Source organism: Amblyomma mixtum, chromosome 1 (assembly GCF_055824585.1).
Source record: "Amblyomma mixtum isolate Tamu chromosome 1, ASM5582458v1, whole genome shotgun sequence".
NCBI lineage: Eukaryota > Metazoa > Arthropoda > Arachnida > Ixodida > Ixodidae > Amblyomma > Amblyomma mixtum.
Genome location: NC_143012.1, coordinates 135,638,826 through 135,654,608, shown reverse-complemented (window position 1 = coordinate 135,654,608; position 15,783 = coordinate 135,638,826). Strand labels below are relative to the sequence as shown.

General features: G+C 48.3%; 1 protein-coding gene across 3 annotated transcripts in view; it reads right to left on the bottom strand.

The window, feature by feature from the left end:
- LOC149367674 (uncharacterized) overlaps positions 1–15,783 on the bottom strand; it is a 247,321-nt gene that overhangs the window by 195,351 nt on the left and 36,187 nt on the right. For all 3 annotated transcript variants that reach the window (XR_016285090.1, XM_089556781.1, XM_089556773.1), the window contains exons 2-3: positions 10,945–11,135; positions 4,106–4,356 (exon numbers count right to left, since the gene is read on the bottom strand). Coding sequence is in view for 2 of the 3 variants with exons in the window: in XM_089556781.1 (XP_089412907.1) it covers positions 4,106–4,356; positions 10,945–11,135 (442 nt within the window). In the remaining variant the exon portion in view is untranslated. The remainder of the gene's footprint in view (positions 1–4,105; positions 4,357–10,944; positions 11,136–15,783) is intronic.

The following is a 15,783-nucleotide window of genomic DNA, read 5'->3' as shown; positions in this document are numbered from 1 at the left end:
CAATGGACTTTTCTTGGTGCCGTCTGACAAAGAAGGGGGCTTCACAGTGCTCACCACAGGCGAGTACAACTCGAGAGCCATCTCTGCCTTGGAGTCAGCTTTTCACAGGAAGGACACCGTAAACCTTTCCAAGGTAAAAAGCCAAGCCTTGCGCCTATGCAAGACCGCAAAACTTGACGCGCTAGCCCGGAACCTGAAGTCAACCAACCGTTTAACAGGAAATGTCTTTTTTTCTGCCAAGACACACAAACCAGGTTATCCGTTTAGGGTCATTGTTTCCGAGCAAGAATCCTGGCAGAAGCAACTCGCCACCTTCATTAAAAACAATCTAAAACTTTTAGTGATTGACGACCCTTTTGTGGTTGACAGCTCAGAACAGATCATCACTTTTTTATCCTCGTCTCATCACCAAGATCTTAAAGGATTCTCCGTCGATATCAAAGACTTGTACTATTCGTTGCCGCACCAGGAACTAATGAGTTGTATAGACAGCGCCTGTGTACGTCTTTCCTTGTTTCTTGTGTCCCGTCCTTTGCGCTGCTCCACCACGACTTAACTGTTAGTTAGTCGTCAACTGGCCTTTGGTTCTAATCGCTTTTGACTGTGACTGTGTTTCGAGTTCTTGGCGTAATCGTGCTTTAGGTTTATCAAAGGAAGACCTCTTCTTTGGATAACGTGCTGTTATTAATATTTCCTTGATTAATTCTTGCTTTTGATTCCGTGTTGTCACGTTAGTCACGGCTGGCAAATGATTCCTGCTCTTTGCTTTAACTCTTGGTAGTTTCAGCTATAGTTGCTAATGCTCGTAGCGAAAAGCAGCGCTTAAACTAGAAAGAGGAGGTTTGAAACAACATGATAACAACACCCACACTCATCTAGCGCTGTTTTTCGCCACAACATCATGCGTCAGCCAGCCAGACTTCACCTTGCTGAAGTCACTAACCTTGCCTATACCCAAAACACCAGCATTGGGAAGTAAATTAGTTCGACTGTTCAAAATTACCTTAAAAAATTAACTTCTTGCTCTAAATGCTTCAAATACACTTCGTGTTAACTGTTCAAATCCTCGATTTTGTAGTGAGCTGTATTTTGTATGTTTTAAAAATGTGCGCAATTATCTAAAATTTGTTTTCCGTATAATTAAGTAAGAATTGCAAACTGGGTTAGTTGACGCTAGTTGACATGCTTCGGTGGTATTGTGTTGCCTTTCTTTGTCCTTGTTTTTTCTGCGCTGCTGCTCACCACCAAAGGTTTAAATATGTTTCACGTGCTCGCAGTTTAATTGGTGATTCCTTTTCTCTGAAGCTCGTCATGAACACTTGCCGCTGGTTTTTCATGTCTATAAATGGAGTGCTTTCTTTCTCGATTTTGTCAAATCGCAATCATGTGTCGACTGACTTTTTTTCTGTATTTTTCGGGGCTAGTAGGTCTCGTCTACGGTTTGTTTACCTTGAGACTTCCTACTGTATATTAAATTCACGTTATTAGAACGTGCAACAAACTGAATAAAAAGTTTTGAGTTTGTGTTTAGGTTCATCAGCAGATGACCATTTCCTTTGTAATTCGGTACTTTACTATTGTTATTATTTCTTCGATTACTGTTTTACTCTTGGTAGTTTCAGCCCCAGTCTCGTCAGTTTCGAGTGCGTTGTTGTCTATTCGCGCTGCCTTGATCCCCTCGATGCGCTTTCTAAGCTGGCAGCTTTGGAGAAGTGTTACCATGGAGCGGTTGTGGCAGAGGTATCCGCTCGTTCAGTTAGAGGAACTAATTGTGTGGTTAACGGGGCAAGGGCATGAAAAATCATTAGGTGAAAACGAAGGTACTTAAAATAGTTGATGCATAAAGTTAGGTGGGCGGATGAGATTAAGAAGTTTGCGGGGGTACGGTGGCCGCGACTGGTGAAGGAAAGGGTTAATTGGAGAGACATGGGAGAGTCCCTTGTCCTGCAGTGGGCGTAGTCAGGCTAATGATGATGATGAAAGATAACGCATCTTTCGTCAATTTTGCATATATGAGGTATGCAGCTTCGGCGATGGTGCATAGGACTCAGTACAGGATTAGTGGTATTCGGAGACAAACACACGACTCGCTGGTTCAAGGACGGTACAATACGCACTCGTCCTCGAAACGATGAATGAGTATTCAGAAAGCAGACCGCTAACATAAAAATGCGGCATTTGCTGCGGAGCAGGCATCAGCTCACATGGTTAAAGAAAGCAGCGCGAAAAGACAAGGACAAACGAAGAAGTGAACAGGACCGGCGCTGACTACTACCAACACATTTATTCAAAGAACCGAGCAGCTTTTATAATGCCATCCGAGACCCACCTGACCACATAAAGCAGCAGGCGTGGCGAAACTATCTAACACAGATACACATCGCTGCACACAACATCGAAGAAACAGCACATCGAGGTGACACAACGTCACCCTAAAAAAACTACATGACTAAATGACCAAAAGGAAACGAGGAAACAGAAACAACAGCTGCTCGTTTCTCTGAATAAATGTGTTGGTAGTCAGCGCCAGTCCTGTTCACTTGTTCGTTTGTCCTTGTCTTTTCGCACTGCATTCTTCAACCCTGATCACTCCACCAACAAGGCCAAACGGCCACTTTGGTTCATCAGCTCACAGGCAGAAAGAGCGAAACGAAAATTGCGTGAAGTCGCTGTTTCACCGGAACTCACCTACGGGGCAGAAACACGGAGGCTAACAAAGAGGGTTCAGCTTAAGTTAAGGACAACGCAGCCAGCTGTGGAAAGAAAAATGATGGGTGTAACGTTAAGAGACCGGAAGCGGGCGGAGTGGATGAGGGAACAAACGCACGTTAATGATGTTCTAGTTGTAATCAAGCGGAAGAAGTAAGTTTGGGCAGGGCATGTACTGCGAAGACAAGATAACCGCTGATCCTTAAGGGTAGCGGAGTGGATTCCAAGAGAAGGCAAATGTAGCAGGGGACGGCAGAAAGTTAGGTGGGTGGATGAGATTAAGACGTTTGCGGGGATACGGTAGCCGCAGCTGGCGAAGGACAGGGTTAACTGGAGAGACATGGGAGAGGCTTTTGCCCTGCAGTGGTTGTAGTCAGGCTGATGATGATGATGATGATGCTGTCTGGGCGTGCAAGTCTGGCTACCGACGCGCCGGTTTCTGGTTCCGGAGAGACCAGGTCCGCGCGGGGGTTTACAGTAGCCAGGCACTGAAACGGCACCTCGGGGAAGCGGCCTCACGGCCGGCCGCAGGGCTGTCATGGCCTTTGCGGGACGCCGAGGAACGGGGATGGAGTACGACTGTTAGTCCGAGTGACTCCGGCGATGTGGTGGAGTAACGGTGGAGTAGGCCCGGTCCTCTCACCCTAAGCCCCGTTCTTGGTTTGTGGCCCGGTCGCCCGGCCTTGAACACTCGCTCCTCTGTAGGAGACGAGCAAGCTAGGGGAGGAAATAAGTGCATGGATGGTTGGTAGGAAGCACAGATGGGCCCCATGGAGTGTGTCAGGTCCGAGACCGAGGGCTGGTGGTGCCGCGTAGGTCCGCGATCTGGGGCCTCTGCTGGCCGGACTCATCACACATACTTCCGGAGTCTGAAAAACCGTGAAAAGCCCTCGTCGGTTGGTAGCCGGCATGTTGGAAAAAAACCCAGTCGTTAAGGGGCCCTTGAGTAGCTGCTGACCCCGTGTTAGGTTTTCCTGTCTTCGTCGGTCAGAGCCCGTTGCGTATGGTGGGTGGTCGGGCATCCCGTGAGCGGGGCCGCACCATTGGGCAACTCGACGCTCTCCCCGTCCTGGCCAGGCAGGCCAGTAATGGAGTCGAGTCATTGAAGGATCAGAGCAAAACACTCGCTGTCCCCATTCCCCTCCCATGTCCCATTTCCCTTTCCGCTACTTCCCAGGGGAGGTCAGGGGAGCCTCCCCGGGCCCGCTCTCCTGGCTGTGGGTCGCTATAGTAGTACTCCCTTATTGATTTCTTTCTACCTTCGGGTGGTGAAATTACAATTGCCTACGGGCCAGTTCATTTATTTTGATTGGCTTGAACCCGCGATACAGTAGTGGTGCGGGAGAGGCTTATTTTATTATTCATTTATTGTGCCTCCAACTACTTCATGTCTCACCTGAGCAGTCCGTTGAAGGCGACGCGCCACCGACGGTTGGGCGCCAGGCAGTGCAGCCGGAGGCCGGCGGCCGAGAAGCACCCTCCCTCGCTTCGGTCCAGCGTGAAGGTGTCCGGCAGCGAGTAGCGTCCGCCGTCGGCGGTGTACAGCGCCAGCCAGGCGCGGGCCACGCGGTTCTTGAGGCGGGACACGCTCAGCGCCAGCCGATCGCCTCGGCAGTTCATCCCGCTGAACACGAGGCTGTCCTCGGCCTGCATGCGAGAGAACTACTGCTCTCCTCAGCGTGTCGACTGCAGGACGGGGCCTTTCCCACATCCCTGTGCGAGCGATGTTTTACAAGCGACCGCAGCGAAGTGGTTATAGTCCATTGCCGAATTTGCTGCTGAACTTCGAAGCCTGGTGGACAGTTACGAATAAGGAAGCTTCCTGGATGAAGCGCTGCGGGACTGTTTCGTCTGCGGCCTGCTCCGAGAAGACATTCAGCGTGCATTTTTCACGGGGGATTAAAAGCTAACCTTACAGAAGAGCCTAAGCCAAGGAAACCTCTTCTAAAAAGGTGGCGCTGACTCATAAAAGCGTTAATAAGCTAGATAGATAAGTTAGTTTGTATACATAATTCATAATAAACTGCAGCAGAGAATAAACACTGATAACGAACGAAGACGCAGATAAGGACGATGCTCCTCCCGTTTTGTGTGTGTGCTCCTTCGTTGTCGTTGTCTCTTCTCGGCTGCAATTAATTATTATTTATTAATTAGGTTTAAGCGATTAATTAGGTTTAAGCGATCATTGCCTACTCCTTATCGAATTAAGCTTACCGTCTAACAAATCGCGAAATAAAACTAAAGCCATTTACGACTATGCTAAAGCAAATTTTACGTCAATTAATGATGACCTTCAGCTATTTTTGGATGATTTTCTCATAAAGTCTGACCAAAGGTCTGTTAATGATAATTGGTGCTTATTTAAGAACAAACTGCATGAGCTAACTGAATTGCATGTTCCTCGAAGAATCATCACTACTAATGGCAGGTCACCATGGTTCACCCTGTCATTAAAACGCCTTGGTAACAAAAAAAGACGGTTATTTTCCAAGGCAAAGTCATCGGGAAAACCTGAACATTGGACAGCACTCAGAGGTGTGGTTGAAGAGTACAAAAATGCGTTAAAAATAGCCAAGGAGCGATATTTTAACGTTACTCTGCCATCACTTTTACAAACTGATCCAAAAAAGTTCTGGAATGTTGTCAACGGTTCAGACCAGCCATCTGTATCTCTTCTCGATGCACTATCAAATCCCATCCCTATTAGCGACAGTGCTAAGGTACTTGACGAAACTTTTGCTGGGGCATTTTATCTCTCCTCTACCACATCACTGCCGGATTATGATGGTCACATCACATTCCCAATGGATCCCATTCATTTTCATTTTGAAGGCATCATAAGTATCATAGATCACGTGAAACTATCCTCTTCTTGCGGTCCAGATAATATCAGCAGTAAAATTTTTAAAAACACTAAAGTATATTCTGCCATAATACTGTCAAAATTATTTCAGCAATCCCTACAAGACGGGAAACTCCCAGATGGCTGGAAATTGGGTAGGGTAGCCCCACAAGGTTCTGTCATAGGTCCTTTGCTGTTCCTTGTATGTATTAATGACCTGCCTAACAATGTAACATCTTCAGTAGGACTCTTGTCGTTTGTCTTGACGATTGTGTCGTTTACCGCGACATAAAAAATGTGAATGATGTTGAATTACTTCAGGCAGACCTAACCACTATCTCTAACTGGTGTTCACAATGTGACAGACGCAAACAGCCACAGAAACCAAGGGGCACAGGCATTAAGAGTCATGGCCAATGACTCTTAATGCGACTAAATGCAAAGTAATGCGCTTTTCCCGACGCGAAAATTCAAGTCCCGTTGCCTACACTATTTCTACTTCCTTGCTAACACCCGTGGAATCTTATAAATATCTCGGCGTCATTATAACATCAGATCTAACTTGGAAAGCACACGTCAGCTCTATCATAGCTTCCGCTAACCGCATGCTTGGATACCTTAAGGGCAATTTTTACTTCGCATCAACCCCTGTCAACCTTCTTCTGTATAAGTCACTTGTGCGCTCAAAATTAGAATACGCTAACTCTGTATGGGACCCTTTCACTAACACATAGAAGTTGTGCAGAATAGAGCAGCGCGTTTTACTGTGCGCAACTATGATCGTGCTTCCAGTGTCACAGAAATAAAAAATAGTTTATCGTTAACCCCTCTTGCTCTGCGCAGAAAAGTGTCCCGTCTGTGTCGGTTTTTTTTTTAATTTACAGCATGAACTTTACTCTGAAAGATGCATTGATCACAACACCAACATATGTTTCATCCCGCATCGATCACTCACGGAAAATTGGCGTTCCTCGTAGCCGGACAACATCCTGCATAAATTCCTTTATTCCAAAAACATCGTCGGAGTGGAACCACCTACCACCACATATTGTAGCTGCAAAGGACGTCGATGAGTTTAGGACAATGTTGTCATTACAATATGGTTTACCATAACCTCAGTTGGTTCACTTCGTTTTGAATATTGTGTATTTAGCTCTGTTCTTTTTTTTCGCATGCACTTTCTTTTATTTACAGCCTTCTGCCATCGTACCCGTTCAATGTTTCTACGAATGGGGATGTTCTAGTTCATATCTTTGTGTTTACTTGCAAAGTTTTTCGACTATTTTTGTGAATTCATTCGTTTTGGTGTTGGTATTCCTAATTATTGTATTGTTTCGCTTTTTTTAATCATGTATTTTCTTGCAGCTAGTTTTCTTTTTGCTATCATGCGTATCATTTTTTGTAGGCATGTCTATGTATGCGTAACCCCCCTTTTTGTAGCAGTTTCATTTTACATCTATGTACCACTCCCCTCACTCCCTCCACTCCCCTATGTACCAATGCCCTGTGGGCCATGAGGGTATCAGAAATAAAAAAAAAATAAAAAATAACAGCGTGCCCGCGGTAACAGATCTGAGCAAAGTCAGAGCCGAAAAACTCTCTACGACGTCGCAATCTGCATGCGATGTGGGTCACCCAATAACTCTAGCGAAGCGTGTCCTCACATCGGTGATGCATGCTACAAATGTAACAGCAAAGGGTTCGTTCCTCGCACCTGCCGCAAAGGAACGAAAGCCAGGGAGACAGAGCACGGTCACACATAATTGCGTTTTTGAAAAAGACTTGGAACAACACGCGGACGACACGAACTCTGGTGCCAAACTGTCAACTGAAGTTTTATTGCGATGAGCAGACATATATAAGTTTCACATGTCATAACTGAAATCCCCAAAGAACGCAGTTAAGCACCAATTTTGCAATCATGTGAACAAGCATCAAAAAAGATTTTGTCCCAGCTGATTGGATTATATTCGTTAATACTGATCCAAGAGTTGCCTTTTCTGTTTGGAACGCAAAACCGAGGGGTCACTTACACAAGTCCCTTTTCCCGAGTCCCTGCAGTAAGCTTCCCACAGCTCCCTGATTGCCCTATCTCTGGATTTCAGCAGAACTGTGGCCTGTTGGAAGTGGCGTTTGCAGCTATCGCACCTGGCGCAGTGCGTCGCCAGATTTCCAGGTGAGTTAATCTGGCGACAGTTGCGGTTGTGCTCCCTTAGTCTTTCATTTAGGCATCTGCCCGTCTGGCCCACATATGCTCGGCCGCAAGATAGCGGTATCTTGTAGACCACCCCTTCACAGCACTCGACGAACCTGTTTGTGTGCCTGACGCCACAAGATTGCTCTTCTCTAGGAATGGCTTCTTCGTTCACCCTCGTGCACATTCCTTTGAATTTTCTTGGTGCGGAAAAAACTACTAGCACCTCATGCCTTTGAGCAACTCTTCTCAAGTTGTGGAAAAGGGCATGAATGTACGGTAGTACCACAGGCCTTTCGTTCTCTTTCTTTTTGCCTTTGTCCGTTCCTATCACAATTCTTTTAAGCCCTTTTTCTGCTACTGATACAAGCAGAGGTTTCGGGTAACCGGCTTTTTCCAGTCTTGCTGCCTGGTTGTTCAGGCTACTTCGCATCTTGTGGCTGCAGGACTTTTTTATGGCCTTCTCAAAGCAAGACGTTGCCATGTTTCGCTTGATCAGCTTTGAGTGGGCCGAGTCATATGGCAGTAGGCCTTTTTCGCTGCGTCTTGCGTACTCCCAACACAAGTGGGTTTCCAGAGATATAGCCAGATCAAGGAACTGCAGGTTGCCGTTTGTGGGAACTTCATGAGTGAACGACAGTCCTGGGTGGGCTAACTTGAATTGTTCCAAAGTTTTTTTACCAGGTTGGGTATGGCCATAGTGTTGTCAGCGCAGACTAAAAAGCCATCGACGTAGCGGAAGCACTTTGTGACACCAAGCGGAGCCAACGCTTCTTCAAGTTTCTTGTCTCCTCTGGCAAGGAAGAGGTCACAGAGAAGGGGAGCTATGGTGGTTCCAATGCATATCCCCTCATTCTGAGAGAATACCTCTCCTTTCAGCTCAACACACAATGATGTGAGATAAGCGTTCAAAAGCGCGAGGAAATCTGTACTCCTGATGCCACACTCCTTTATAAACTTGACAGGGTCAAATTGTTCCATGCACATTGTGACGCCTTCTAGCACTTGGTTCCGGGGAACACTGCAGAATAGGTCGGTGACGTGAATGGAGAAGTATGTCACACTAGGCTCATTCATTAGGTATTCGATGACCTCATTCGAATTTCTGATCATGAACGGATCTTTCACAGGAAGCTTGTTCAGATGGATCTGCAGGTATCCAGCGACTTTCCTTTGCAGGTTCTCTCATCTTCTACTATCGTTCGAAATGGGGCGCCAGGTTTATGTGTTTTTATCGTGAAGAATGGTCTAAAAGTTACTTCCTTACTTGTCTTCACTTCTTTTGCAAGTTTTTCGAGGCCACATTTTTGAGGAAAATGATAGGTGGAACGCTAACGGACAGGGAGAGGGCAGAATGTGTCAAGGACCAAACCCGGGTGAAGACATCTTAGTCGAAATAAAGGGCAAGAAATGGGTGTAGAAGACTCTTATGCGAGAGTACTGGAAGATATCTCTAGCGGGTGCACAGCTACCATAGTTCTCCATAAGGTCCGCAATAAAATTCCAATAAGAAAGGGTGTCATGCCCAGACACGATCTCGCAAATTCTATTCACCGCCTGCTTACAGGAGGTATTCCTAGGCCTGGATTGGGAGCAGTTGGGAGTATGAGTTAATGGAGAATACCTTGGTATGACATTGCTTCTCGAAACGTTCGCAAGCACCCTGAGGTTTTACTTCCCTGGTTCACTGTGTCATTATCAAGAAGCAGCTGACCAACCTGCCTCTACCATTGCTTTACTAAGTCATTAAGGAGATGATCTGCGAAATATGGTCAGTCAGATGGACAGGCAAAGCAGTACTGTGGGTCTAAAAATGCAGAAAACCAAAGTAACGTTCAACAATCGCCAAAGCTAAAAGCAGTTTACAATTGGTAGAGAGGTGCTGGAAGTGATCAAGGAATACGACTACCTAGGGAAGGCAGTAACCGCAGATCTGAATCACGGCAGCGAAATAACAAGAACAAGAATGGGGCGGAACGCATTTGGCAGGTTCTCCCAGATCATGGATGCCAGTTTAGCAATATCCCTCAAGAGAAAAAAAGTATATAACATTGTATATTACCGGTATACTCACCTCTTTGCAAAAAACGTGGAGGGCGTCGAAAAAGAGTTCAGCTTAAGTTAAGGACAACGCAGCGTGCTTTGGAAAGAAAATAGGTGTAACTTTAAGAGACCATGAATTAGAGAAAAAATAGCGCCAAACCATGCACACCACGAGAAAGGAACGAGGACGAGACACAAGCGCTAACTCACAACTGAAATTTTATTGAAGCCAGGAAGCACTTTATATAAGCTGAAGTTTCAAAGGGAAAGGAGGGTGAAAGGATGAGAAGGTGAACAAAGGCAGCCATCTCGAAACGCAGAAACAGGCAGGCAGCCCATGCCTGTTTCTGCGTTCCGAGATGGCTGCGTTTGTTCACCTTCTCCTTCATGTCACCCTTCTTTGCCCTTCAAACTTCACCTTATATCAAGTGCTTCCTGGCTTCAATAAAATTTCAGTTGTGAGTTAGCGCTTGTGTCTCGTCCTCGTTCCTTTCTCGCGGTGCGCATGGTTTGGCGCTATTTTTTTCTCTAATTTAAGTATGCACCAACTAGCCCCAAAAAAAGGTGTTAAGAGACCAGAAGCGGGAAGGGTAGGTGAGGGAACAAACGCGGGTTATTGTCATCTTAGTCAAAATCACGAGGAAGAAATAGGCATAGGCAGGACATGTAATGCGAAAGCAAGATAACCGCTGGTCTGAAGGGTGACGGGATGGATTGCAAGAGAAGGCAAGCGTAGCAGGGGGCAGCAAAAAGGTGGGCGGATGAGATTAAGAAGTTGCGGGGGTATGGTGGTCGCATCTGGCATAGGAAAAGGTTCATTGCATTGAGATAGGAGAGGCCTTTGTCCCGCAGTGGGCATAGTCAGGCTTACAGAGATGATCGTGGTGATGATGATGATGATGAGGGCAAGTAATGCGAAGGCAATATAAGCAATGTTCACTAAGGTAAACGGTTTGCATTTCAAGAAAAGGAAATTGTAGCGAATGGCGGCCGAAAATTGGGTGGGCAGATGAGATTACGAAGTTGGTTGGTATGGGGTGGCTACGGCTGTCACACTACGGGGTTAACTGGAAAGATATGGGGGAGGCCTTTGCCCTGCAGTGGTTGTAGTCAGGCTGATCATGATGCAGATTATGCGCAAAGCAACAGCGCTCGCCTTGTGCAGGTGCTCTTTCGCCGGGCACGGACATTCTTGCGCCCACTCTTGAGGCGTGCAGTGGGCGCCATTGTTGATGACGTCGTCTCGACTCTCGGGGTGCAGGAAGTGAAAACGTCGCCCTTTCTTCTTCCTCTGCAGGTACGTGAAGCGGGCCACGACCAGCAGGTACCGCAGCAGATGGCCCAGTCCTAAGCAACAAAAAAAAGGCCACTGAGCGTTGCATTAATGTGAAGAAGTGCGCACCTCTCAATATGAGTAGAGCGCAAAAAAGAAGGAACGCGGGATGAAAAGCGACAACTGTGAGTTTTCACGAAATCGCACAAATACATACAGAGGACAAAAGGGAATACGCAGCCGCCCTGAGTACACCATGCGCATTGTACTTGCGTTCCCATTTTAGGCAGCACAAAAGTTCTTCAAGCACTTCAAGCCTACGCACGGCAAAAATCACGAATGTGTGGTAGTTTCTTTGTGTGATCTCTCTCACACATAGTGAAGTCGCTATGCGAAATGGCACCTGACTCCTGCCACGCGGCGTAAATGGATTGTCAAAATGTTCGTGCCTGCCCTGTCCTTCGCCCACTGTTGCGGTCGAGATAGCCAAGGCGCCAAGGAACATCTCCCAGCATGGCGGCGACGATTTTGACCTCCCGCTTCGACGGTTAGCCACCAACTACTCTGCAATGTCAGTGAAAGCGTTTAGATCGTGAAAGTTCTCAGAAAGACAAGAAGACGGAAAGCGACGGACTTAGAGCACAGTCTGCGTACGTCTCTCTCTGTGTCCTTGTCTTTTTTTGCGCGTGGTTAACCTACTATTAAGTCCATTCCGTCCCCTCTCCGTGTAGTTGCTTGGACGCGGGCGCTTGCACGTTGACACGCGATAGCAAATGGCCACTCACGCGGCTAAACGGTGTCGGCCGCGACGGGGATGGGGCGCTTCGCGTCGAATGCCACGGCACCCTTCGCATACGCTCCTCTTTAAGACCGTGGCTGTCTCTCCCGTTCCTTCGCCGTTTGTTTTCTTTTTTAAAGCGAAAGCTTTACTACTTGCACTTTCAGCCTATGCCGTGGCGCTCCGGTGCCACCATTGACCTTTAGTTGACCTCTGTGTGACGTCATGTATGACGTCATGTGTGACGTCATGTGTGACATCACGCCGAAGAGAAGGGCGGACGACTCGCGCCGTCGCAAGCCGCGGCGGTGCCACCATCGGCGCCTAACTCCTGCGCTCTCCGCTAGGAGCGTAACAGGTGTTGTGACGTCACGCCGAAGAGAAGGGCGACCGACTCGCGCCGTCGCAAGCCGCGGCGGTGCCACCACCGACGCCTAACTCCTGCGCTCTCCGCTAGGAGCGCGATTGTGGCGTAAGAGATTAGGCTCGACTCACGTCGCTAGAAAGCAGTAGCTGTGCCAACCACCAGCGGCTTAACATTGCTTCGCGATCTCGCGCCGTCCGTGTGCGACGGGAGTGCACATGAACGGCGTCCTGACTGGACTGGATTGGATTTGATTGGATTAGATTGCATTAGATTACATTAGATTACATACAGCGAATTCAGCGACAGATGCGTCTCGCGCCACCCTGTACAGCGCCTCCGGCCATACCGCCTCCAATAAGGACGATACAGTGTCTTCGGCACAGCCCGGTGAGCAACTTCTCTCCTCTGCAATAGTGCCGCCGTCAGTCGAGCTCTTCCTCGACGAGTGCCCCATTCCGCCAATTTCTGTAACCTACTGCGTAGCATCGCTGCCAGCCGAAAGCTCACCTGCCGCCTCATCGCTCATTCCGCCAAAGCCGTCAGTCACTGACCTGAGCGATCGTGCTAAAGGCGAAGTGAGATTGCTGTCACCGCAGCATATGCCACATACCAGCCCCACTACCCCGGCGGCACATCGCCTGCCCAAGAGGCCCCACCCCAAGCCCTTAGTACTGTCAACCGCTTCTCGGAGTCTGACCCTGGCAGCTCGACACTGTCGCGGCAAGCGTCTGCTTTGGTGCCTGACTTGAGCAACCTTCAGCCACGAATGGTAGAGCTACACCCACCGAGTAGTGTGGCAACTCTCCATCCACCAGCTGTGTCTCTTGCTGTCTGCCAGCCGTCTGATGTAGCAGTCTCAACTACACGGCCTGTCACTGCCACAACCTTCTTGCAGACACCCACAGCCACAGTCGGTGACGGCCCGACCATGGCCTCCCCTGTCCCCATGTCCATTGTCAGCTCGGCACCCTGCATCATTCGCCCATTGCACAACACCCAGGCTCGTCCACCTGAGCCCGCGCCCTCCACACGACGGCTCTTCCCGGCCCCTGACATGAACTTACCGGACCTTGTAGCGACCCCGTGGGGACACTGTTCCTTTAGCTGCCTGCTTGCCTGCCATGGCTACTCCATCCCTGCCCCGTTGGCGCGCATATTTCGACGTTCCGTCTAGGCGGGGGGCCCTATAGCGCCCGGCGACGCTATACAGCGCAAGCGCCGAGATGCGTGTTCGCCAAATGCAGCCGGTACAGCCAGCGATGACAGCGCCGCCCACCGGCAGGTAGCAGCCACATTAAGGCTGGTTATAAATATTCATTCAGAACGACGGCTTGACATCGCCGCTATGGCGCAGTGGATTAGAGGCACGTGTTGCGTATGGAAGGTCGGCCGTTCGACTCCGCTCTCTGTACTGTAATTTTATTGTTTTTTTAATTTCATTTTTTTTCCATTTTTTCCCTTTTAGGTCGCAAATCGTGATGCTTAGTGGCATATAACGCCATTTAAGAGGATTTATTATCCCTTTTAGGTAAGCCGTTGTGACAATCTTCAGTCACCGTGATCAATTCACCGTGGTTTCAAGCCTTGTGGCTGTACAGGCTGCAGTTGGCGAATACGCCGCCGAGATCGGCGTTCCCGCGATAGAGGAAAATAAAGATGGACAGGGCGTGCTCGGAGCGCACGCCCGGCACGAGCTGCTCGGAACTAGAAGCCTGCCACGCTGGTCGTCTTGCTCTGGTGCTCCGCTGCGACCACGCAAAATCCTCAACAAGATTACATTGGATTGGATTGTATAACATATGCATCGCCACAAGTCTAACCACAAGCACCACCACCAGCTACACTACCAGCTGAACCATGGCGTAGGTACGGATATTTTAACCAAGCTAAGCCACAGCGAATTTTTTTTTCCTTTTGACGTCTGCGAACCGTTGGTGCATTGTACTTTGAGCTTTTTGTTTGTTTGTATGTTTGTTTGTTTGTTTGTCTGTCTGTCGGTATGTTTGTTTGTTTGTTTGTCTGTTTGTCATGAGAACGCGGCCAGGCAGTTGGCCTGGAGATATCGGTGCGTGCGGACGTGCGTGAGGTCAACGAGGGAAGTGGTCGGCACGCTTAGCGAACCTAGGCGGGGGCCTGACGTGTGCAGCGCGGTGGCAGCGGCCCGAATACGCGTGGCCCAACTTCGCCCGTATCCGCAACACTCCACGATCCTCGCCAATCCGCAGCTAAGCCACTGTTTCTCCCCACTCTCTTGAACTCCTTTCTTCGTCCTGTCGCTGAATGTTTCTCGTCGTAATGTTTGTGCCGTACCGCGTTAACCTTGACCAAAAGTTTTAGGGTAATCCCCCATGGTGGAGTAGATTTGTAATAAGGTAGTAATTACTCGTTGACGTCCACCCAAGTGCAGCCATAAGCTCTCGCCCTACCATAACCTTGCCGTCCCGGTTAGCTCAATTGGTAGAGCGACTGCTCCGGTGAAGCAGTGGTCCAGGGTTCGAACCCGGGACCACCGACCCCTAACGTCATACCATGCCTTGTGACGTCACAGCGTGACGTCATACCAGAAGCGAGAGACGGGCTACCAACTCGGCCCGTCGGGTAACGGCGGCCGCTTGGCACGGCGCGCTGCGCTCTTCCCGCTAGAGGCGCTGCATATGCAGTACAAAACTGCAGTACAGATTAGGCGGAAATGTAGTTGAGCAGCGACTCCCGGGTTTAATGTATGCGGACGATATTGTACTGTTAGCAGATAGCCAGGAAGATTTACAAACTTTGGTTAATTGCTGTGGAGACGAAGGAGACGCTCTAGGATTCAGTTTTTTAGCAACTAAATCAGGGGTGATGATTTTTAACGATATAACTGATCAGGTGCTTACAATACAAGGCCACGAAATACCCAAAGTGGCCGAATACAAATACCTCGGGATATGGCTAAACGAAGGGCAGATATACACGGAAAAGCATGAACAGGCCCTTAGGGCAAAAGGACGAAGAGACGCCGGGATAATGAAACATAGGGCATTATGGGGGTACAACAAATATGAAGTACTAAGAGGTATTTGGAAAGGAATAATGGTGCCGGGACTTACTTTCGGCAATGCGGTTCTGTGCTTAAGGGCAGAAGTTCAGTCGAGATTAGACGTAAATCAGAGAGCTGTTGGAAGATTAGCACTAGGTGCCCACGGCAAAACCACAAACGAGGCAGTACAAGGGGATATGGGCTGGACATCGTTCGAGGCACGGGAAGCTAAGAGTAAAATACTATATGAAGAACGCCTGAGGAAATTGGACGATAACAGATGGGCAGCTAAGGTATTTAAATATTTATACAGAAAGAACGTTGACTCACAGTGGCGGAAAAGAACTAGAAAACTAACCAGTAAGTATGCCGGTCATGAGGACGGAGAAAGAAAGAGCATTAAACGACAGGTTAAAAACGCGGAAGTTAAAAATTGGATGAATTCAATGGAAAAGAAACATAGTGTAGAACTATATCGATTCTGGAAAAGGCAGATCAGGAAAGAATTTTTCTATGATAACTCAAGAGGCAGTGCCCTACTTTTTGAAGCTAGATCAG